Source organism: Ananas comosus, linkage group 22 (assembly GCF_001540865.1).
Source record: "Ananas comosus cultivar F153 linkage group 22, ASM154086v1, whole genome shotgun sequence".
In the NCBI taxonomy this organism is placed as follows: domain Eukaryota; kingdom Viridiplantae; phylum Streptophyta; class Magnoliopsida; order Poales; family Bromeliaceae; genus Ananas; species Ananas comosus.
In genome coordinates, this window is record NC_033642.1 from 604,345 (window position 1) to 627,868 (window position 23,524).

General features: G+C 38.8%; 2 protein-coding genes and 1 long non-coding RNA gene across 7 annotated transcripts; 1 reads left to right on the forward strand and 2 right to left on the reverse strand.

Moving 5' to 3' along the window:
* On the forward strand, positions 158-12,362 carry LOC109727164 (MAG2-interacting protein 2). Its single transcript, XM_020257103.1, has 11 exons — positions 158-453; positions 544-595; positions 717-893; positions 1,554-1,752; positions 1,892-2,112; positions 2,323-3,241; positions 3,684-4,803; positions 5,598-5,957; positions 7,395-8,631; positions 9,156-9,421; positions 9,628-12,362. Exons 1-11 carry the CDS (start codon positions 343-345, stop codon positions 12,202-12,204), a joined length of 7,239 nt encoding a protein of 2,412 aa, XP_020112692.1. The 5' UTR covers positions 158-342; the 3' UTR covers positions 12,205-12,362.
* On the reverse strand, positions 13,091-16,010 carry LOC109727166. Its single transcript, XR_002220737.1, has 3 exons — positions 15,279-16,010; positions 13,954-14,367; positions 13,091-13,667 (listed from the first exon to the last, which is right to left on the reverse strand). It is a non-coding gene; the product is annotated as an uncharacterized LOC109727166 (long non-coding RNA).
* On the reverse strand, positions 16,307-23,477 carry LOC109727165 (bZIP transcription factor 16-like). 5 transcript variants are annotated; one of them, XM_020257105.1, is made up of 13 exons: positions 23,316-23,477; positions 23,051-23,218; positions 22,872-22,937; positions 22,671-22,748; positions 21,596-21,679; positions 21,085-21,144; positions 20,833-21,005; positions 20,697-20,751; positions 20,328-20,370; positions 19,584-19,849; positions 18,910-18,987; positions 18,418-18,543; positions 16,307-17,574 (listed from the first exon to the last, which is right to left on the reverse strand). In XM_020257105.1, exons 2-13 carry the CDS (start codon positions 23,105-23,107, stop codon positions 17,443-17,445), a joined length of 1,218 nt encoding a protein of 405 aa, XP_020112694.1. In that variant the 5' UTR covers positions 23,108-23,218; positions 23,316-23,477; the 3' UTR covers positions 16,307-17,442. The 5 variants fall into 5 exon arrangements, with proteins under 5 accessions (XP_020112694.1, XP_020112695.1, XP_020112693.1 ...); XM_020257106.1 differs by having other exon boundaries at positions 19,584-19,846; positions 23,051-23,236; XM_020257104.1 differs by having other exon boundaries at positions 23,051-23,236.

Sequence of the window (23,524 nt, forward strand, 5' to 3'; positions counted from 1 at the left end):
AAATTTAAATTTAAATTGTATAATTAGTCAGCACCTCGCTGACATGGCAATGATGAGGCATTTTTCGTCAATTTTAACGCTCTTCTAATGACCGAACTTAATTGAAATATAAAATCAAAAGGCTGAGGATTTGATTGCAAAAAAAGAAAAGATTGGAACTAAAGTGAAAGTGTATAGAGAGAGAGAGAGAGAGAGAGAGAGAGAGAGAGAGGAGCTTCATCGTCACCATTCTCTTCTAACATCCCGAAGAAACCCTCCGACGACGACGACGACGGGGAGCTCTCGCCCCCATCGCCCCGTTCTAGGCTTTCGAAGGTTCTAGGGTTTCTCCCGCCGCCGCCCATGGCGGAGGCGGAGGCGGAGGCGGAGGTGGCGGCGCCCGGGGAGGTCCTCTATGAGATCCGCCGCCACGCCTCCGAATCCCTCCTCTCCCCCAATCCCTCTCACCACCAGGTTCCAATCCCTCCCTCTACCTCTCTCTCCCCAATTTTTGATCTCATTCTACGATCTCACGCATTGCCTTGATCTGTCCCGCATGAGCAGACGCTCGGAGGATCGAGACGACGAGGCTTGCTCTCCTATCTCTCCCTTCAAGGTACCTTTCGATCTCCTCTTGCATGTTTGTAATGGAGTTCTCTTGTTGTTGTTATTATTATTATTATTTTTATTGTTGTTATTCTTATTCTTATTGATCTATGCGTGTGGTGATGCGGAAGGTGTAACGAGTCTTAAGGAGAAATGGAATGAGTATAGTCGGGGGAGAACGCCGAATAGGAGGATGACGTCGCTCTTCGTCTCTCCCGACGGCGAGCATGTCGCCGTGGCTGCAGGAAACCGGATTGTTATCTTGCGGAAGGAGGACGACTATAAGGTGCCATGCGGTGTCTTTATCAGTAAGTTCGATTTGTCTTTTTGACCAATTAGGGTTTGTCGAAGATGATTATGCCTTGATGAATTTGGATTTATTTCATGTGTTGAATGTTAGCACAGTAAAACAAATCTCACCGTCATGCGAGGAGTAGCTTAGAAACTTAGGTATCGGAAAACATGCCGGATGTTTTAGGAAATTAAATTGTTTAATAATGTGTTTAAGATTTAAACTAGTCTTGTTGGAAAATTACAGTATCTATTGTTTGTAGCTTTGTGGGAGCATAATATTGTTCACTATTTTAGGCTAATCTGACCTGCTAGTAGCTAAATGCAGTTAAAATCTTTTTGAGTGTGGCTGATGTAATTCTAAAGTCCATCTAGAAAGCATCTAATTGTAAAGTCCATCTAGAAAGCTGATTCTTCAATTTATTGCCATGATTTTCGGGACTAGCAAAGTTGTGCAAGGACTCTCAATGGATGTAGGTAACAATGTTCTAACAGTAGTTACGCTGTTGCCGAGTGCCGACATAGTCTCAACGTGTATTCTAGTTGATGTGACTCTTGGATTTTATCCTGTTCATTGTTTTTTATTAGATTCCCATGCATTTTTTTGTGTGTTCAACTGTCACACTATTGTGGCTAAGATATCAATGCATTTTTCTCTTTTTTTCTTCTTACGTCAGATAATGACCGATTGACTATCTTTACAAGTGGAGCTTGGTTGGAACCTCAGGGAATTCTTGGTGCTGTCGATGACTTAAGTACCCTTTACTTTATCAAAGCAAACGGAGATGAAATAGCAAGGAGAACAAGGAAGCAGTTAAAGCTGCCTGCACCTATCATTGGCCTGATTGGGCTGGATGAATTAAAAAAGTTTTCTTTGTAAGTTTTAATGTCTTCACTTATTGAATGCCTTATTGGCCTCATTTTAAAGGATTGAGAAAATATTTGCACTGATATAGTCTTTGAAAGGAACTATTCTTTTCCATAGTAATGCTGAGAGTCTTTAAAACTTTCACAGTTGTGGTTTCTGCATTTTTGCGAGTGATGGTTCAGTTCATCAGTTTGATGTGAATCAAGAGCCCATTGGAAGTGCCTATTTGGTTCCGGCTGCAACTAATAACTCAACAAAGAGTGTACAGTGGCCTAAAAGTGTGGCATGCCTCGACTTTGATCGAGATCGCTCTTTAGTTGTTTTAGTTGGTGATTCTTATGTTTCATCGAGCTCTGAAGACCATTCAGGTACATTCATGCACTCTTATTCTAACTCCAGTTGTTTCTTAGTTTTCCCATTCTACTACCATTTATTTTAACATTCTCTTCATTATTATAAAGATTCTTACTAAGTTAACGAGATGGAGAGGTATATCATTGTGTTCATGTGGGAGTACATAGCCATGTCCACAACCCACAATGTCAACATATTTTTAACTATTTCTTGTCGCCTTTCAGGAGTTTTCTCTCTATATGTATTGCATATGGATGCAAGTTCAGAGATAAATCTTGTAGCTGGAAGCTCTGCATGTAAAGGCTTATTTTCTTCTCCAAAAGACCATGTAACCATCCTCTCATCTCCGAAAGTCGCAATATCACCACATGGCCAGTATGTGGCTACGCTCGATTTGGCTGGTTTTGTAAAGATCTTTAAGCTAAATTTTGAGCAGTATGCTATTTCTGCTCATTCGTCTCCTGAGAAATACTTGACTGATATTATTGACATCAGTTGGTGGGCAAATCACATTCTAATCTTGGCAAACAAGAGTGGTAGCATTAGTATGTACAATATTGTTAAGAACACGAGGGTTTCAGTAAATGATTCAATATTGTGTAAGCCAATTATCGAAAGAGTGAAGTGTCGCCAAGGATTTGCTTTGATCATGGAATCTGGGCTACCGAAGGAAAATATATCTACTACGGAGCATGTGGACAGCAATCTGTTAGATAATGATGTATTATCGTGGAGTTTATTATCATTTTCTGAGGTTTCTATCTCGGAAATGTATTCTGTTTTGATTAATGATAATAGGTACCAAGAGGCCTTGGAGTTTGCCTCTCGGTACTGCCTGGATACTGATGAAGTCTTCAAAGGGCAGTGGTTGTATTCTAACTTTGGGATTTATGAGATCGACTCCTATCTATCAAAAATTAAAGATTTGGACTTTGTGTTGTCAGAATGTGTTAACAGAGTAGGATCTACTGAGCATGCTTTAAGGGCTTTGATTTCTTTTGGACTTCGTATTACGGACCAGTATAAAATTTCAGACTCAGATGACATTAACCATAGCTTAGCATGGGATATGCGAGTTTACAGGCTTCGGTTATTGCAGTGCAGAGACATTTTAGAGACATTTGTGGGGATTAACATGGGAAGGTACATAACTATTTTTCGTGCATTTCATTGGTGCATAGTATCATATAATTGGAAGCTCAAAAAACTGAAGATTATTGTGGAAAGTACTCTGCAGATGTCTCACTATAACAATCTATGAAGGTTCTTCTAGTGCAACAGAAAAATATTATGTTTCTTTCCTACTAATGAAGTTTATGTTTTTGTAAGTTTTGCAAGTTAAAGTACTTGTCTGATCCTTTAACTGCGCCTATCAATCCTTTGTACTCTCGTGCTCCTACACGATTAATTGTGTGGTGATGCTTATAAGATTCTTTTCTTCGTTGTCTTCATTCGAGCCTGCTGCACTTCATGCAATCATGAAAAGCACGATCACAACAATTCAATTATCTAAAAGTTCTAAACACCAATTGTCATAGAGAGCTTGCTTCCTCCTTTTTTTTAAAGTTGATATTGCCTTTTGTAGGTTCTCCCCTGAAGAATACAAGAAGTTCCGCTCTGTACCCCTGACTGAAACTGCCATAGTTCTCGCTGGAAGTGGGAAAGTTGGTGCACTTAATCTACTCTTCAAGCGTCACCCCTACACTCTTTCTCCTAATGTTTTACAGATTCTTTCCTCTGTCCCTGAGACAGTCCCTGTTCAATCTTATAGCCAGTTGCTTCCTGGAAACTCTCCTCCTCCCACTGTTGCTTTAAGAGATGGGGATTGGGTTGAATGCAAAAAGATGGTTTCATTCATAGAAAAATTGCCTAGTGAATTTGAAAAAGGTCATCAACTTAGAACAGAAATTATATTGAAACTTTCCAGGGGCTTTATCTGGCCTTCAGATATTGAACTCACTGAATGGTACAAGAAGAGAGCAAGGGATATTGACAACTTAAGTGGGCAGTTGGACAACAGCCTGTCATTGGTGGAAATTGCATGTCGCAAGGGTATAGGAGAGTTGCAGCAGTTTCTTGAAGACATCTCATGCTTACATTGGCTAATCTATTCAGGCCATCAAGATGATGATTTTAGCATGAGTCTTGCTGCCTGGGAACAGCTGCCTGAGTATGAGAAGTTTAAAATTATGCTCAAAGGAGTCAAAGAAGACACGCTAGCTCAAAGGTTAAGGGAAAGGGCTATCCCATTTATGCGAAATCGGGCAGATAGTGAAGAAGAATCATACATGGTCAGGTGGTTGAAGGACGTTGCATCAGAAAATCAGCTAGCCATTTGTTTGGCAGTTATTGAAAATGGATGTGGGGATTCACCAGTGGATGGTATGTTTAAAGATCACATAGAAATGGTAGAAGCTGTAGTTCATTGTTTATATGTTTGTTCTTCAACAGATCAGTGGAGTACTATGGAATCTATTTTGTTAAAACTTCATGAAACTGTGAGGGGGAGATCAGCTGGTTTAAGCGAAGGTTTCAACTCTAGTTGTGAAACACAGCATCTTGGAACCTACAAATTTCCAAAAATTGAAAATTCCACGGTATTTTCTAACCAGCTTGATGGTGAGCTAAACATTGATATGCTGGAGAAGAGGATAAACGTTGCAGAAGGCCATGTAGAAGTGGGAAGGATGCTGGCATATTATCAGGTTTGCACATAATCTCATGGTATTATGAAAACGCTTTCCAACTTCTATTTTGTCTATTCTCAGTCTACTTTTTACTATTCATGATTTGTATTGAGCTTTTATTATCTTATTTGGCTACTTGGCTTTACTATGCCGTAGAGACATGGACAAATTTTTTAATCAAATTTTAAAGGTATTACTTTTCTGTCATCTAGAATCTAGGCAAAAAAGGAATTGTATGCCTTGATAGGCAATGTGCACTGTTGCAATATGCCGATACCCAATTAAGCACACCGTGGTATGATGTTTTTTATGTTTTCTTTTCTTTTCTGAAGTTGGTGAAAGTACAAAATCGATATTATGGTTTGTTTTAGATGGCAAGAACAACTGTAATGATTATCTTGATAATTTTAGTGGCAAAAGGATGGCTTTGATTATCACGAGGATAACTAGGGATTGAGGAATAGCAGAGTTCTGGAGATTGTCTCAAAATATTCTCTATGCATCCTATGAAAGCCCACTTTGACAAATACAACTTTTCTAAGCTTTTCCTAATTTGATAATTTTTTGGTGAGATATTATCTTTAGTTTGCTATTATGCCACTAATCGATAAAGTAGTTGTGCCCGAGTATCACTTGTCTGATTTCATAACCTTTTTTTTTGGGTAAAACCAGGTTGCTATGTTACTCATTTTGCTTCCAAATATGGTTTGTTCTTGTTTCTTCCAGCTGTCTTATGGTTTACTCCTGTGCCTCATTCTTGCCTGCATGCTGAATAATGGATCTCCTCCTCATTTCTCATTCTACTTATGCAGGTTCCAAAACCAATGAGTTTCTTTCTTGATGCCCAATCAGACGAGAAGAGTGTGAAACAACTTCTTCGTCTCATTCTGTCAAAATTTGGCCGACGTCAGCCTGGCAGATCAGATAGTGATTGGGCTACCTTGTGGCGAGATATGCAATCTTTTCGGGAGAAAGCATTTCCTTTTCTTGATTCAGAATATATGTTGACAGAATTTGTAAGAGGACTTCTAAAAGCCGGTAAATTTTCACTTGCAAGGAACTACCTTAGAGGAACAAGTTCAGTTACTTTGGGTTCAGAGAAGGCTGAGCATCTTGTTATTCAAGCTGCAAGGGAGTATTTTTTCTCGGCTTCGAGCTTGTCTTCCAATGAAGTAAGTACTTGGTGTTACCTTCTTTATGCAAGTGCTGCCTATTCTGTAGCTTTTTGCAGTTTGAATATACTATTCTACAATTGGAATCTATCTGCTATTGATGACCTATAATTTTGCAGAGGATATTATGGTTGTCTTAACATAGTCCATGCAAGTAAAAAAGGTATCTCTTATATTAAATATGGTAAATATACATCTAAACTTGGTTCAAATTTGATGTTCAAACATCGATAAGATGATTCGTGCTTCTCGAAATATCCATATATCGAATATGGTACATGCACACTCAAATGACTTTGGGCCTAAGTGGTTCAAACTTGATGTCCAAACATTGATAAGGCAATTCATGGTGCTTGAAATGATCTGGTATATAAAGTTACTAGAAAACAAATTTCATGGTTTTTGAATGCTTTTTTCTTCATCAAAGCTGTCTCAAAATTGTCAAATTTAATAACTGATTTAAGGTGCTTATTAGTTTAATAGTTAAAAATGATTATTTTAAGATGTCTATATCTAGAATAATGGTTCGGATTTTCAGTTAAGGAATTTCTACAATTATCATGAACATTATTCAATTTACAATGTTCATATTTGTCTCCACTTGATGCATATCTACAAAGAATCCATTACCCATGAAATATGGTTTCTAGCAACTTCAATTACTCTTGATCGAATCCAATGGCATGAATTGTTAATATAGATGCTCGAGCATTGGATTTGACCATGCTCCCTCCTCCTAACTGTGGCCTAGTTTCATTCTTAATATACATTATCACCATAAGGATGAGATCCATTATTCTCCTAAATCTTGAAAGAGGAGGGGAGGAAGCGGCTATGGGAAGTAGTGAATAGATTTATAATATTTTCATTTTCTCATCTTGCAAGAGGCTTATCTTTCTTGTGTATCGCAAATATTTGTTTACAATTCATCTTCTATTTTTACTCAAGTCGCATTTACAAGAACGTGCCTACAAGTGTGTAAGAAGGAAATGTTATCTCAGATTTGTTTTTCTCAGTATATGATAAATTATCCCCACTGTGGATTGTAAAAAAGTAGGTATTACTGACACACTGCTTCATAATTCTACTAACTCAAAACTTCTATTTTATCATTAGTAGAGAAAATCTGCATCTGGCAGGAGTTACCATCGTACAACTTGGCATTTAGGATATTAAGACACATAAATAGTGTATTCAATTTCTCTTCACAAGTTCCTATATTTAATACTTTATCCTATAGTTGCATGCATGGTTAAAGATGAAGGTTATTTCTTTCCTTCTTCAGTACTGGTCTGGTAGTAGGAAGTTATATGGTATGTACAAGAATCTAATTGCTTACAATTAAACATTCTATTGTTTTTTTAATATTTTTATCCTATCCAACTAAATTAATAATTGACAAATAGGCTAATGAATGTCTAATTGTAAACTTTGCAGATTTGGAAGGCTAAGGAGTGTTTAAGTCTTATTCCGAATAGCAGAAATGCTCAAGCAGAATCTGATATTATCGATGCTCTCACAATCAGACTTCCTAATTTGGGGGTGACTCTCCTCCCTATGCAATTTAAACAAATACAAAACCCCATGGAAATCATCAAGATGGCTATCACAAGCCAAACTGGCGCATATCTCAATGTAGAGGAGCTTATCGAAATAGCCAAGCTTCTCGGATTGAGATCAAACGATGATATAGCTTCTGTAGAAGAAGCCATTGCGAGAGAAGCCGCAGTTGCTGGTGATCTCCAATTGGCTTTTGATCTGTGTCTAATTTTAACAAAGAAAGGCCATGGACTCGTTTGGGATTTATGTGCTGCAATTGCTAGGGGACCACACCTTGACAATATGGACACCAGTTCAAGGAAGCAACTTTTGGGGTTTGCTTTGTGCCACTGCGATGAGGAATCAATTGGGGAGTTATTAAATGCTTGGAAAGAGTTTGATGTTCGTGATAGCTTTGAGAAGTTGATGATTTCAACTGAAACAAACCCTCCGAATTTCTCTGTTCAGAACTCTTCAATTATTCCCCTTCCTGTTCATAGTGCTCAAGGTATATTTGACCTAAGAGATAGTTATTCCAAGAGTGGGAAGAATGATGAAGATCTCTTTAACGTCATAAAGGAAACACTTTCCAAAATTTGCACGGACTTACCGTATGAAGAAGCGAAGAGTTGGGAGTCTCTTTTGGAAGAAAATAAGAAGCTTTTGTCCTTTGCTGCATTAGAACTTCCTTGGCTTCTAGAGTTGTGTGAGAGCGAAGAATTCAGTAAGGAAAAAGATATTTCTAGTGCCAAGTTTCCCTCTAGGAAACATTGCATTTCAACAAAAATGCAAGCTGTAAATAGTATCATTTACTGGTTGGTCGGAAATGGTGTTACCCCAAAGGATGATCTGATTGCATCTCTTGCAAAGTCTATAATGGAATCACCTGTCACTGAAGAGGACGATGTTCTTGGGTGCTCATTTCTGCTGAATCTCATGGATCCTTTCAATGGCGTCGAACTAATAGAGGAGGAGCTCAAAAGAAGAGGAGGCTATCAAGAAATGTACAGCATCATGAATGTAGGGATGGTGTATAGTTCGCTGAATAATGCTCAGAAGGAATGCCATAGTCCTGATCAGAGGAGGAAACTTTTACTCCACAAATTTCATGAGAAACTTGCTTCGTTTGCTTCAGGTGACAATGATATGTTTGTAAGAGATATTCACATATATACCTCAACGAACTCGTATATTATATATACATCCCTCTGAAATTTTCTTTTATCTTTTCAAAAACTTAATTTATTATGTATATATCCCTTTATCCTGCATTAAAAACTTTTCTTCCAAGAGAAAACCAATTTTCTTTAAGAATTAGCAATTCCCCAACTTAGGATTATGGTATTTTTGGTGAAAGCTGCATTTTTGAGTATTAAGAATGAAAGTTCAGATTTCATTCAGATTTATAAAGGTATATATGTAAATAGCTGATTCTTCAGAGAGATGTATCTATTTGCAAAATCCCCTTTCTTTTTCAATATTTAAAATGTCAATTAATAATTTCAGCTGTGTACATACTCGTTAAGCTATAAGAATATGCTACTAAGATGAAGGATTTTTATATTCTTAATCCTTTATCCAAGGGATACTGACATACTTTGTTTTGATTTATAAAGTTCTGTAATTCATATTGTTTTTAATTTTTTTGGCTACAATCAGATGACTTGCACCAGATCGACAAGGTGCAAAGTACTTTCTGGAGAGAGTGGAAAGCAAAACTGGAGGAACAGAAACAGCTTGCTGATCAAGCAAGAGCACTCAAGCAAATAATACCTGGAATAGAAGCTGCTCGTTTTCTATCCGGGGACATCGATTATATTAAGAAGGTTGTTTTGTCCTTTGTCGACTCAGTCAAGCTGGAGAAGAAACACATTCTCAAGGAAGCTGTGAAGCTAGCAGATACCTATGGCTTGCAACGAAATGAGGTCACTCTTTCTCTCCCTCCCTCTTCTTTTTTCTTTTCCATTGTACTTTCCCTTTTTAAGCCTTCTATCAAATGCCTAGAATTTTTTTTTTTTTTATACTTGAAAAGAACTCTACTCTATTGGTCCCTCACTTAGCGATCTCCCCCTGTTTTCAATGTAGAAAATATTTTTTAATGTTTTCATCTCACGTAGACGTATTCTTGTAGGTTTTGCTGCGGTTTTTTGGTTGTGCCCTAGTTTCTGAACACTGGGAAAATCGCGATATTCTGGCCGAAATCTCAGATTTCAGAGAGGACATAGTTAGATATGCTAGTAAGGTCATCGACATGATCTATTCAGATGTCTATCCGCAAATTGATGGGCATAACAAGCGACGGCTTTCCTATGTTTACAACCTCCTCTCAGCTTGTTACTCACGTTTAAAGTGGACAGAAGACCCAGAATATATGAAATATCTCAATCAAGGACATTCTTACATCGTAGAGCCGTTTCAGTATTACAAAGTTCTGGAACAAGAATGCCAAAGAGCCTCTTTTATTGATGGATTAAACTTTAAAAATGTTGCTGGCTTAGATGATTTGAATTTTGAGCATTTTAATGAAGAAATTTGTAAATATATCCGTGAATCTACTGTGGAAGCCCTTGCAGATATTGTCCAATCTCTGGTTAATCTCTATGATGATTCGCAAGCCAAGGGTCTTATATCAAAAGAGGGTGTTTCTAAACATTACATTTTAGCATTGTTGGCTTCTTTAGAAGGCCGAAACGAAGCGCGGTCAACTAGTATAAATCCCGATGAATTGCAAGAATTGATAGGAGAAATTGAGCAAACCTATGACAGTTGCAAGAAATATATTCAAGCCCTTCTGGAAACAGATATTTCGTATATTATCGGGAGATACTGCACCCTATGTTTTCCGTTCAATTTCTCACGGAGCCTACCACATGAAATCGCATGGAAGGACTCTTTGGTTGTTCTAGTGGGATTTTGGGTAAAGCTTGTTGATGATGTCACTGAGAAACTAAGCCCTTTCGAGACAAACCGGTTGTCCCGATGTCTGAAATCGTTTAAAAGATCGGTGATTAATGATGAGATCTCAGTAAACCAAGGTTGGGATACCGTCTCCAATTACATCAAATTTGGCCTAATTAATGGCTTGGTTCCAGATATTTCATGTTTTTGCAAATCCATGATTTTTGCGTGTTGTCCTTTCGAAACAATAGCTGAAGCGTATTACGGAACAGAAGGGCATTCAGACCACAAACATTTCAAAACTGCTGATTCTACGAATCTTTTAGAGCTCTATGGCAGTTCAGCGGACGCGTTGCTATCGGGTCTAATCGAGGGCTTGAATGAGAGCAATAATTTGCATAATCTATTGTCATCTTTGAGCAAATTTACGGGAAACTATACTGAAGATCTTAAAATCATCAGATCTAAAGTTTGGGAGAAGGTGAGTAACTTCTCCGAGGACATGCGTTTAGAGAGCCAATTTAGGGTTTATGCTCTGCAATTGTTGCAATGTATAACAGGGAAAAACCTGAAAACCCTACCGCCCGAACTTACTTCACAAGTTGAACCGTGGGAATCGTGGGATGAGCCTTTCACGAGTAATGATGTCACTACTGAGAGAGCTGATGCTCCTAGCAGTATCACGAGTACCCTAGTTGCCCTAAAATCAACTCAGTTGGTCGCCGCAATTTCTCCTCATAGCGAAATAACCCCCGAGAATTTGTCAACTGTTGAATCAGCAGTTTCCTGCTTCTTGCACTTCTCGGAAAGTGCTTCTTCTGTAGAGGATCTCAATGTTTTGCAAGCTGTTTTAGAAGAATGGGAGCAGTTATTCTTGAACAAAGAAGAAGATCATGATCAGACCCATGAATCACCGAAAGACTTAAACAACTGGAGCAGCGATGAGTGGGATGAAGGCTGGGAAACCCTTCCAGAAGATTTGGGAAGCATGGTTAAAAAGCAAGATGGTCCTGTTTCTGTACATCCCCTCCACAGTTGCTGGACGGAGATAATGAAAAGACTCGTGGGGCTTCATGAGCTACGAACTGTAGTAAATCTGCTCGATCAATCATTATCGAAACCCATAATACTATTGGACGAAGATGAAGCACACTCCTTGTATCAAATTGTGGTTGAAGTGGACTGCTTCATGGCTCTGAAACTATTACTGCTTCTCCCATACGAAGGGCTCCGGTTTCAGTGTTTACAGTTAGTTGAGAATAAAATGAGAGAAGGAACCATTTCCAACGAATCAAATACAAAAGATTACGAGCTTTTAGCGCTTATATTATCGTCAGGAATTGTCGGTAAAATTGCTAATGAACCAGCCTATCGCAAGGTATTCTCCTCTATATGCTATTTAGCCGGCAATCTCGCTAGGATTTGCCAGAACAATCTGCTCGTGAAATCGAAGGGGGAGAAAAACCGAGAAAAGGGGAACGATTCATTACTATTTGTGATGATTCTATTGCCTTATTTTGTATCGGAATTGATCTGCGGAGGGCAACATCTAGTAGCCGGGGCTGTTGTTTCGAGGTGGATGCACACGCATACATCGCTCGGACTCGTAGATGTAGTCGGGGCGAGTCTGAGAAGGTATTTGGATGGACTGGTTGTCCAGGTACAGCGAGAAGGAGATGCGGAGCTTGGTCTTGTCGGGGCAGATAATTCATTCTCTTCCATAAGTTTTACAGTTTCCAGGTTGCGGAGTAAATTGGTAACTCTGTTGCAATCTGCCTTGTTAGCCCTTCCCGATAAAAGTGGAAAATAAGATCAAAGCTTTTTTTTTTTTTGTATATAACATATTTACTTGTATTGCTGAGGCATTTTACATAGAGGGGGAAAAAAAGGTTCTAGAACTGTAATTGTAGATCTCTACCGGAACTTTCAATATGGCGAAGGAAACAGATCGTCGAGCGGTTATTATATTGTTTTCGCAGTTCGGGTGGTGATCTCAAATCTCGCTGAAGTTTAGGTGGGCAGGAACTTTTCTTTTTCTTTTTTTTTCTTTTCTTTTTCTCTTTCTTTTTCTTTGTTTTTTATTCAACTTGATTATAACAAGAGAGCAGTCTTTGAAGGGACTATTTCGGAAGCATAGAAGAATGTTAAAATAGCTGGAGGGAGAGATGAAGCTCTCAGGGCACAACCGCTGCGGCATGTATGTGTCCTCCATACATGTATTAAGAGGAAGAACATGAAGCAAACCTAACTCTCAGGCGAGTTCTCCGATGCCTTGCGGTACTGTTGACTTTATCTGCTGTTTCATCTAACCCTTATTTTTCGCTTGTTTCGAAAGGAGAGAACTTAACAGGCTCTACTTTTAAGCAGAGGATAATGTTTTGTACTGTATACGTAAAGCTAGATTACGGAGTTGCTTTTGTCTCGGAATTGCGAGCCCTCCATAGCTCACATCATTGCAGACAAGTAAATGGGTAATGTGCAGTTAAGCGTGCACGAAGGGACTATGATCAATCTAAAGGCTGAAGAAGAGGAAAGGGGNGGGGGGGGGCGGGGGGAGGAGAAACAAATTGCAAATTCCGTTGCTTTTTTGGAGATCATAATGGTAGAAGTCGTAAATGTTTTAATCTTCTCGCAGCTAGTTGAATACATAATCTTTTTACCTTTTATTATTAGTAGCAGAGAAAGAAGAGATGGGCTTTGTATTTATCACGCTCAGATTAATTAAAACTGTTTTGAGTAGCCTTCTGTTTTTGTCTCTTAATAATGGTTGAGCTTGGATATTAGCGGTGTATCTCGACATTGTGCCTATAATATATTATTACGTGCAAGTGAGCGCAAGCGGGACCAAATGCTAAAACAACTGAACAATGACAGATGCAACGTCGGGATATTCATTCTTCTCTGCTTCACGTTGGTGCCACAGAAATAACACTGCAACTGCAAGTGAGACGCAAATGCGGCTCGCGACTCTTCTATGTACGCCTCTGTTGCACCATCAGTACGAAGTTCTTGGCCTTCGAGAAAGGCAATGTCGATGTCCTTCGAGTTCTTGGCCTTTGAGAAGGGCAATGTCGATATCCTTCGAGTTCTTGGCCTTCGAGAAGGGCAATGTCGATCTCCTTGGAGTTCTTGGCGTTCGAGAAAGGGCAATGTCGATCTCCTTTGACATCTCAACGCAATGCGTGCTCGGATCCTATTTTCATATTTCGGTCCTGATCAAAGCCATTCTCATAGCACAATTCGCCGTTCCCTGTGATGATGGCACGTAGGCTCCTACACACCAGTTAACAGTCTCAATAGCAATTCACATGGCTCAGCAGTGTAATCTTAAAGATCAAGCATTATTAAGTTTTTTTTATAAAAAAAAAAAAACCTACAAAACACAAGATCAATATATAGGTGGTGTACACAATAGTCACACACCTCTATTTCCTTTGTGCAAACAAAGTATTACAAAAACAACGAGGAACTCAACTCAACCTTGGATGGATGGTAACGATGCAATCTAAATTTATGCCCTCTTAGATCACCACAAATTGAGACAGCGGTTTACGATTACCTTGCATTTAGCTGCCGGTAATAAATATTTCCAAGTAGTTGGCTCTTTTCTTTCTTTCATTTGACCGGACAGGCGAATGGAACCAGCAGGATTCAGCATGCTGCAGGGCGAAGCTTGATGCTTTTGCATGCTGCAGGCGCAGGCAAGTAGTTTCAGTGTCTGCAAATAACCTGAAGATAGTGAGAGCTCCGAGGGCGTCTTTGATTTCGTGCATGTCGGAACTGGAACTCACCCAGCCCTACAAACTCGAGTTCCCCTCCACGGCACGAACATTTCATCTGTTATATATATATATATATATATGTCATCTGAACCTTCCATACTTTCATCCTCCCCAAGTGAACACACTTCAGAAGTGGCAGATATGCATAAATCAACCAATTTTTAAACCACCTTTGAAGGAGAACAAACCATCTGTATCAATCCACAGAGATAGCGACAGAAATAAAACATGGAAAAGAAAAGAATCAGTTTCCACTAAAACTTGGAATATAGTTGGGGCAACATATAGATTGCGAACAATCGAAAGACGGTTTGCCTAACAAGACTTGAAAGTTGTAACATACATAGGTGGAGAATAACAGATTTTTCTTCCGGAAGTTTCTATGATGAACTGAATTTCCTTTTGGATCATGCAACCGAGATAAGATAACACAACTTCCGGAGCAATACACCAGTCTATTATGCAAATAAAGTAAGGCAGCGTCGGGAAAACGTTGGTTTCTCTTTTTCCCTTTGCCCTTACTTTCAATCCATTAAGTGCGTTGTTTTCAAAGATAATACCCCACAAATAAATAACAATAAAGTGAAAGGAGAATATACCGTGCGAAAAATAACTGAAAGAAATCACTCGTGAAAAATGGACTATTAAAGAATAACTCCTCAATGAAAAGCAGGGGAAAAAAATTAAGGAGAAAGGTTGGATTTTTTTTTTTTTTAATTTACTCTCTAACATGTCACAACATAGGGATCAAAATCTTTGTTACGTCAAGACTTCAATTTATGCGGGCAACTAAAACAGCGAAAAGCCTAAAACCCATATTTGTTACAGAAAGAAAATGCCAATGTTAATTATGGGTTTAGCAAACTGTTTGATTAAATTAAAAGGGTAGAGTAGAAGACTACGATAAATTTCGAACATAGCAGAAGAATATGTGTAATCTATGAAAAGCTACTTTAGCTAGACTAAAACTTCATGAAAATCTAGCGGTTTTGAGAGCAGATTCATGTGAAAGCAGTTTCACAGTACAAGTTGCATCCAAATAGGCGGCTACAAATAACCATTACTAAGGAAGAGATATGGATAGGGTCTTTTGCATACATACCCTTGCAATATATCCACAATTGCAAATACCCCAGCAAAGTTGATATTTATCCGCATGCCATGGAAAGCCTCCGTCCACCTGCTAGGGTACCTAGGCAAAACCAATGGCATCTATGCAAAAGGAATTTTGCATAGACAATCCTGGGAGGGCACGCATGGAAATAAGTAAAGTATTTTAGGGGTACACATGCTAAAAGATTTGTAGCGGTAATATATATGCAAAAAATGCTAAGATAAATTGCTATAATAGCACGTCAAGAGCGGGAGCAGGGGCCAGCTATTTTACCTTTGTGATACCAATAAATTTGGTGCACAGGAGGACATTCCTAGAGAATGTCCTGAAACTTTGGAGTTTTATTATACATAATTTTATTATAAAATTTGAAACCTAGAGGTGAAATTAAAAAAATAGCAACATGTGCCTCATATCCCTTTTGTTTCCTTCCTATTTTCATTATTCACAAAATTTGGCAGCAAGGTACATCCAATTCATGCATAATAAAACTCAAGAATCCAAATCTTCATTAACTAAAACAGTTGCTGACTCAGATCCTTTCCAAAACCTTCATGGTAGGCATTCTTGCCTCGCACATCTCTTTCTACATATAAGCTGACTGAGTTAAACTTTGCACAACTAACACAATAATTTCTGGAGTCAATCTTCCATATATGCATGAGCTTTCAAAAATCTATGCATTATATTTTTGCAGATAAAACAGAAGTCTGAGAATGCTTGTACCTGGGAAGTGAAGTGTCTACCACGAAAATACACACGCCAATATCTCCAAGGAAGCTGCTCCCCCAGTAAACACCTGTCTGAGACTCTCAACCAAATTCATAGTAAATAAAGAAATGAGAGATCAGTTGATAAACAATGAGAAAAGCAAATTATTAAAGCCAATCATCTATATCATTTGAATACACGTGAGTTATTTTCCCAAAAGAACTCTTAGTTAGGAAGAAAACTCAATATCAAGCACATCTAGATATAGATGAACAAAAAGAGGCATTTGCAGCAAGTTATGAAGATAGATAATGCATATTTAGGATCTTCATTAAGTATTTCAGCTGTATATTCAAAGTTCACTTACAATGATTTAAACAAAAACAAAAAAGGTCGTCGTACCAACTATATCTTTTTATCAGGTAAAGCACGCACAATATATCACTACCATCAATATTGAAAATCACAATTATTACATTACCAATTACAAGCCTCTCCAAGTAAACAAAGCACCAACTGTTAAAAAAAAACAAGGCTAAATTACATAAAACCTCCTTGTCAATACCCCTTTTTTCACTTCCCCTCCTGTCATTTAAAAACCTACACTTTGCCTCCTTATAAAATAAAAAATATTCACAAGGGAGTACGGTATTAACTGTGACGACAAAATGATCATTTTGCTCTCACCATCTTCGTCTCTTCCCCATTTTTGCTCATCCGCCGCCTTTCCTCTTCCATTTTTTGCACCTCAATCCACCACAATTCGTCTCCATTTTCTTCTTCACCTTCTTCCCTTCTCCTCCTACACCCTCGTCACCCCTCGATTTCGGCGACAGTAAGGAGGAAATTGAGGTGGGCATGAATGGAGAGGTGGAAAAGGGCGCGGGCGAAGGCGATGCGGCGGAGAAGGGCGAGGGGGTGTTTGTGGGCGCAAACAGAGATATGGGCAAGGGCGAGGCAGCGGAGGAGTGCGAGGCGGCCAGGCGGAGGAGGGTGAGGCAACAGGAGAGGAGGCTGAGGGTATTTTTGGTATAAAAAATATAATAATATTTTATAAACGGAACCCTAACAGAGCACTAACGGCAGGGGATGAAGTGAATATTTTTCATTTTACAAGAGGGGAAAATGTAGGTTTTTAAATGACAGGAGGGGAAAGTGAAAAAGCGGGTATTGACAGGGGGGTTTTCTGTAATTTAGCCAAAAAACAAAGTAGGACGAAGAAGATGTTTATTAGTAATATCCAAACAAGAAAGTTAAGACTGGATATCCACTCACAAATCTACATTTCCTGCTTAATCTTGACTGTCAAAAGATAAGCCAAGACAAATATTATAGCAGGAAACAGCCCTAGGAAGGTCAGTGCTGGCATCAAATCTACCTGATACCAATCAACTGCAACAAATAAAATGCTAATTATCATGTTACAACTGGGAAGAGCACACTATGTTTGATTCCCTTCGTCCGGTTTAGCATTAAAATCTGTGTGGTTTTTCTCATTTCCATCACTGTAATTTCGTTCCTTTTTGTCAAGCCTTGGGTCATCAGCTTTTTGCTGCAACTGACCAAGTTTTTCCTGCAAAGTCGAAAACCAATTATACGTTTCATGAAATATATCATCATCTACAAACCCAAAAAAGTTATCAGAACCAAACTGAACCAAACTGCTGGTCAAACCATTCAAACCGCAATCTCTGTGTGAACTTGGTCTGGTTGAATAAAAAACACAAATTAGGGGAAAAAAACTGCGCAAGCCACTATCGAACAGGGAGTTTCTAAGTGAGCCGTGAAAACCAGCTTGGTTGAACTGGTTTTCTTTACAAACTTTCTATTATTTCATTATTTATTTATGCTTTGAAAGTGTAGAGCTATAACTAAAGTTCATTCAATTGTTCTTCACTACTAAATCCACTTTAAGACCATGTTTGGATGTCAGAATAAGATACTCAAAGATAATTTATTCAGTATGAAGATTTTCGTGTGTGATTAGAAGCTAGGAGTTTGAGTTTTGCTCCTTCAAATGTCCTAACATCCATGATTGGTAGGATAGCATATTTCACCTGGGAGGTGATTTATGTTATTCTGAAAAGATGACTTGAAAACTGAATATGATATCCATTCAAGACATTTGATCACATTCTTCATCTACCAAATACGACATGCTTTTGGAGTAAAGCAGATGTTCAATGCATTCCAAACAAGGCCTAAATGTACAATCAATCATATATTTATATCTTCCCTAATACTAAAACATTTACCTATACGATCTAAGACATGAGAACCATATTTTGATTTATATAAAAACAGTTGATTCAACCATTAAATCAGTGGTTACAATGGTTGAACCTTAGATATTCATCTCCATGATTTGATGTTCAGTTTGGTTCTAACAACACAGCTCTAAATTAATGTTCACCACCTTAAGAGAGGCGTTCTGGGAAAGAAGATCCTCGTACTCCTTCCTGAGCCGGTTTACTTCTGCTCTAAGTGAAGCATTTTCCTCCTTTAAAGACTCGGCACGTTGACCAAGCTCTTCACATTCAGCCTGAAGAAAAATAAAACAACCAGTAATTAGTTGAAGTCCTTATCAGTTGGAAATTAACTAGAAGTACCTAAGCGCCGATCAGGCCTTGCCTCTAGAGCAGCTTTTCTATACTAGGAAGAAACAGCTTAGAGACCCAGAAGCTTGGCTTCCAAAAAGCCTAGAGTTTTTTCTGGTGTGGAAAGTTACGAGCTTTTGGGTCTCGAAAGCAGGAGCTTAATTTTGAAGCTTCTATTCATGCTGCAGCAGAAGCTGCTAATGAAAAAACTATGCTGCTTCAAAGAGCCTAATCAAGCAGAATTCTGCAAAATCACCAGCGGGCCCAAAAAATCCCTAAAGAGGACTTAGAAACTAATTGCGAGTTATCACCTGCTTGCGCAACCTAGATCTCCGAGCAGATTCCCTGTTAGACTGCTTGCGTCTCTGCTTTTTTAATTCTCTTTCATCCTGATTTACATAAAAATTGTTGGTAAAACTGTTTAGGACCTTAGAAGCTTTGTCTAATAATGCACATACCAAAAGTATAAGCCATGACTGATTTTCGACATCAAAATTAGATAGACTTGGATGCTCCGGAACATATTGAAGTGTCCAGCCAAAAAATCTCCCTGCAATAACTAGTATGCTCATCCTCTTCTTTTTTCCCTTTTCCTCTTCTATATTTCCCTCCTCTAATTTTCTCACTTATATGAAACCAGAACTAAATTATTAATGGCAGTATGATCAGTACTTTTCATTTTATATCAAGAATATATTGTCCAGATATTCCAGACAATGTTCTTAGTCTGTTCCGTAGTGTTTCTACTACAGAGTCAAACCAGAACTAAAAATATAAAGTAGATCAATTAGGCAAATACCGCTTTGCACCAAATTTCAAACAAAAACCAACAAAATTGCATGAAAGCAAGCCAAAACTAATTCCAGATAAAACTATACCACCATAATAGTTCGGTGAGAGAGAGAGAGAGAGAGATAGAGAGACAGAGGAAGAAGAAGAAGAAGAAGAAGCAATTCCAGAATGGGGGCTAAGAAGGAAGCCATACCCACTGCTCTGCTGGAAGCAAAGCTCCAGGGATTGCTGTGGAAGGTACCTTGCCAGGAATTGCAGGAATAGCTGATGAGCTTGGAGTGCTCCAGTAGTCCATTCCTATATTTAAATTTGTGGTGGGGCTGACAACCCCTCCAATTGCACCGCTTGCTGGCATAGGCATGATAGATATCGCTGGATTCAACTTTGATTGTGACGCCGTGCGACTTATACCATTGTGAGAACCATGTGCGACATTGCCACTCTGAGAGGCCTCTGCTGCCATGTGTATAAAAGACAAGCTTAGGAAAGATATTTAAAAACTTGGACCACCCTAAACTATTATACTTATGACAAATGGTTACCTGATTTTTCAGAAGTAACAATATATATAGAGAGAGAGCTACTTGAACGACCTAACCCTACTAATCTCAATTTTCTGTAACAACCGCAAGCACATAACTGTGATGTAACTTTCACCAGTTTTGGCCTTAATTCTCTTCTTTTGAATGCAAATATGAGTTTCGGGGCATAAGTCAATGTAACTGATGGCGGTTAAGAAAAATAGACAGAAAAAGGGTAAGTAGTTGACCAAATGAGAAGATTGCTTAAGCAGTTTTCTTTTCTTTTTTTTTATTTTATTGAACTCCTAAATCTTGGAAGACAATCTGTAAAAGCACGATAGTCCAGGGAGATTTGCCGCATTTATTTTATCTTAGATATTTATTCATGACCAATTAGAGAGTTCTAGCATGACTACCTCCCAAAGATTCTTGTCCACCACTAGTCTTTGCCTGTGAATCCTGAAGAAGTAAAGATTATATAAAACGTCATATCAGATTCGAGTGAAGAAGCATTGTGATAACTAGTTTATCTTTAGATAGCGGCTCTAGGAGTAGACAAGTTGTTTCGAAAACTAGATGAAAAAAATACTTTCCTTATTCTTTGCCACCCTCTCTAAGGCTCAAATTTACCACTTTGAATTAAAAAAGTAGCATAAATGAACAGAAAGAGAACACAAGACCATCAAAAGACGCTCGTTCAGAAAACAATATGATGAAGGTAAATTAGCCTAGGCCTTTCTGCCATTTGTCTAACTAATGCAAAGTGGACTACTACTGGAGCTCACATTCTGAGAGTTTGCATCACTTCCTTCACTTGAACTTTCAGTTTCACTTTCACCACTGCAAAATGCCAAAAACAGCATTCTTTAGGAGGCCAAATGAATAATCCAATGTTATGAAAACTACCTACTTGTTACAAACCTTTGAGAAAAGGCTCCGTTTGCTGATGCCCCTGATGTTTTACCTATCTCGTTGTTGTTCTTTCCCATAATCATACTCAAGCTACCTAAACTTCCTTTGGACCTTTTGAGGGGACTTCTTTCCTTACCTTCAGATGACTTATCATCCACTTCCGAACCACCAGCAGTGGCTCCCTGACAGATGCAATGTATTGGAATCAGTATTCTTGATGCCAAATGCAGTAACAGTTGAGGTAAAGAATGTGTAACTTACAACACCATCAGCATTTCCATTTGGAGAAGGCATAGCATAAGGGCTGAATGGAATTGAACCCTGACCATTTGATTGCAATAGAGAAAAAACAAATTAGGATGCTCAAACTTTGAATAACAAAGACAAGTAAATATGTACAAAATGAAGGACTCAGATAAACATAATTAAGAAGAGCAGGCAAAACTTGCAGACTTTGGCTGATAATCTACCTGAACTTCGAAAATTTCTGTGATTTCTCTACCTAACTTCAAAAAGTTATTTTCATTTCCAAAAATTCTTTCAGAGTTATGTGAGCACTTACCGCATCCAAAAAGTTGTCAAATATTTTATTAGATAACAGAAAATTCCGTCAAAAAAAAGAATCAGTATATTTTGGGAAAGAGATACTCAAATAAAAATAATCGATAGTTTAGGAAGACAAATAAAAATTTTAAAGTTCAGCTACCCATTTTAAAATGCGCTGACAGTAAAGTAAGATATGCCTGTTTCAGCCTTTGCAAAAAGAATATACCGGAGGCATGGAAGCATGAGCATATAACCCTCCTGGTGGATACATGACATATGGTGTTGGCGGAGTCCCATAAGGCATAATGGGCTGAAACATAAAAAGGAAAATATAACATCTGCAATAAAAGCACTAATGGAGAATTCCAGGTGGTCCACACCCTCTGCTAATGACCTATTCACTTAGTGTTCATCCCTATATTCCCATACTCGAACACCTAGTTTAATCCGAATGCTTAAGAGGGAAAGACAGTCTAGTATATAGCAAAGGGTTGCAACCACATAAATAACACATGTATCAGGTAGCGAGACACAGTAAGTTCCATTTCCTTCTTTCAGCTTTCATCACAATATTAACTAGCTCTAGTTTAAAAAACAAAAAAAGTTTCAAACTTTTATTTCTAATTTGACAACTTCATACTGTCATCTAACCTTCAAGTGCGCTATCGCATTAAAATTCCAAGAACCGAAAAACAAACAAAAAAAAAGAACTCTCCACTTTGCAAGTCCCAACAACGGGGTAGTAAAGTGAAAACAAGCCGCCAAGACATCTACTCTTATAGTGCGATCACATCCCACCAAAATAAAGTTACAAGAAAATGCCCCCCTTGTACAATGTTTTTGAATATTAAATAATCTAATTTAGGAGACAATTATTGTATGCCTAACTGTTAAGATTCAGTCTCTATGACAAGTTGGTGCATGTTTGGCCCAGTTTCTTTTTAGCAAAAAAAGTGCCAGTTGACTAAAGTCACTCGGATAAGTAGTAGCTTTTTCATTGAAGTACTCCAAACATCCTAATGCAGCTAAATTTAGAAAACTTTAAATCGAAGCTTCCGCCTTTTGGTCCGCTAAGCTTATTTTGGTCTTCCACAGGACCCAAAAGCTCTGCCAAATGTCTGGCTTCTACTTCTCAAATAGACATGCAAAGTAAAGAAGCCCCACCGACCATGTACTCAAAATCGGCGGAAAAAGCCACTCGCCCTAGATTACACCTGGCCTTACCCAGATTTAAGATGACATACCAGAAAAATCCAAATTACATAACAATTCAACACAGAAATCGAAAACTTAAACAGTACCTGAGCTCCCCACATGTAAGGATGCGCCTGGGGACTTGATGTGTGAAAGAACCCAGGCGGAGGAATCGGCGAATACGCCTATCGAAAGAAAAAAGCTAGAAAGGTCATAACCTCACTTGAACATGCAATCACCCAACACAAATTGAGAAGAGGAAACTCAAGAACTACACACTTCACCAGCTAAAGACAAAGCTTACCCACCTGAAATCCTGACCAATCAGGGTATACTGGTGTGGCCGGTGCCGAAGTAGTCGGCGGCGGCTGTTCCTGAACAATAACAACCAAAAATTTGCATAAACAATTTCTCGTTTTACTATTCTAATGAGGAGATCAACAGCTCAATCACGCTAAAGCCGAATCAAAAGGAGCAGATCGAGCACCTGCGCCGCCGATGCCTTCGGCGCCTTGGGCGGAGCATCGGCTTCGCCGCTCCCCATGAATGGGGTTGGTTTCAGAAACCCTAAGCGATCACTCCATGCTCCGCAGTAAGTAAAACCCAAATTACGCCCAAAACTGATAGCCTCGCCTTGGGATCTCAACTCGAAACCCTAAATCTCACGAAAACCCTACAAATCGCGATCATGGCATCTTCGACACCAAAACCGATCGGAATCGAGATCGGGAGAGAGGGAGATCGACGCGTACCGATTGGAGACGGAGGTCCGCGGCGGAGGCGGCGGAGAACAGAGGCGAGGGCGATGAGATCCGATCCGAGAGGTGGATTTGGGCGAATTCGACGGAGCAAAATCAAAAATGGGAGAAGAGAGAGAGAGAGAGAGAGAGAGAGAGAGAGAGAGAGGGGGGGTGGACGATGAGGGCAAAATGGTAATAATATTTTAATAATTTTTATATGA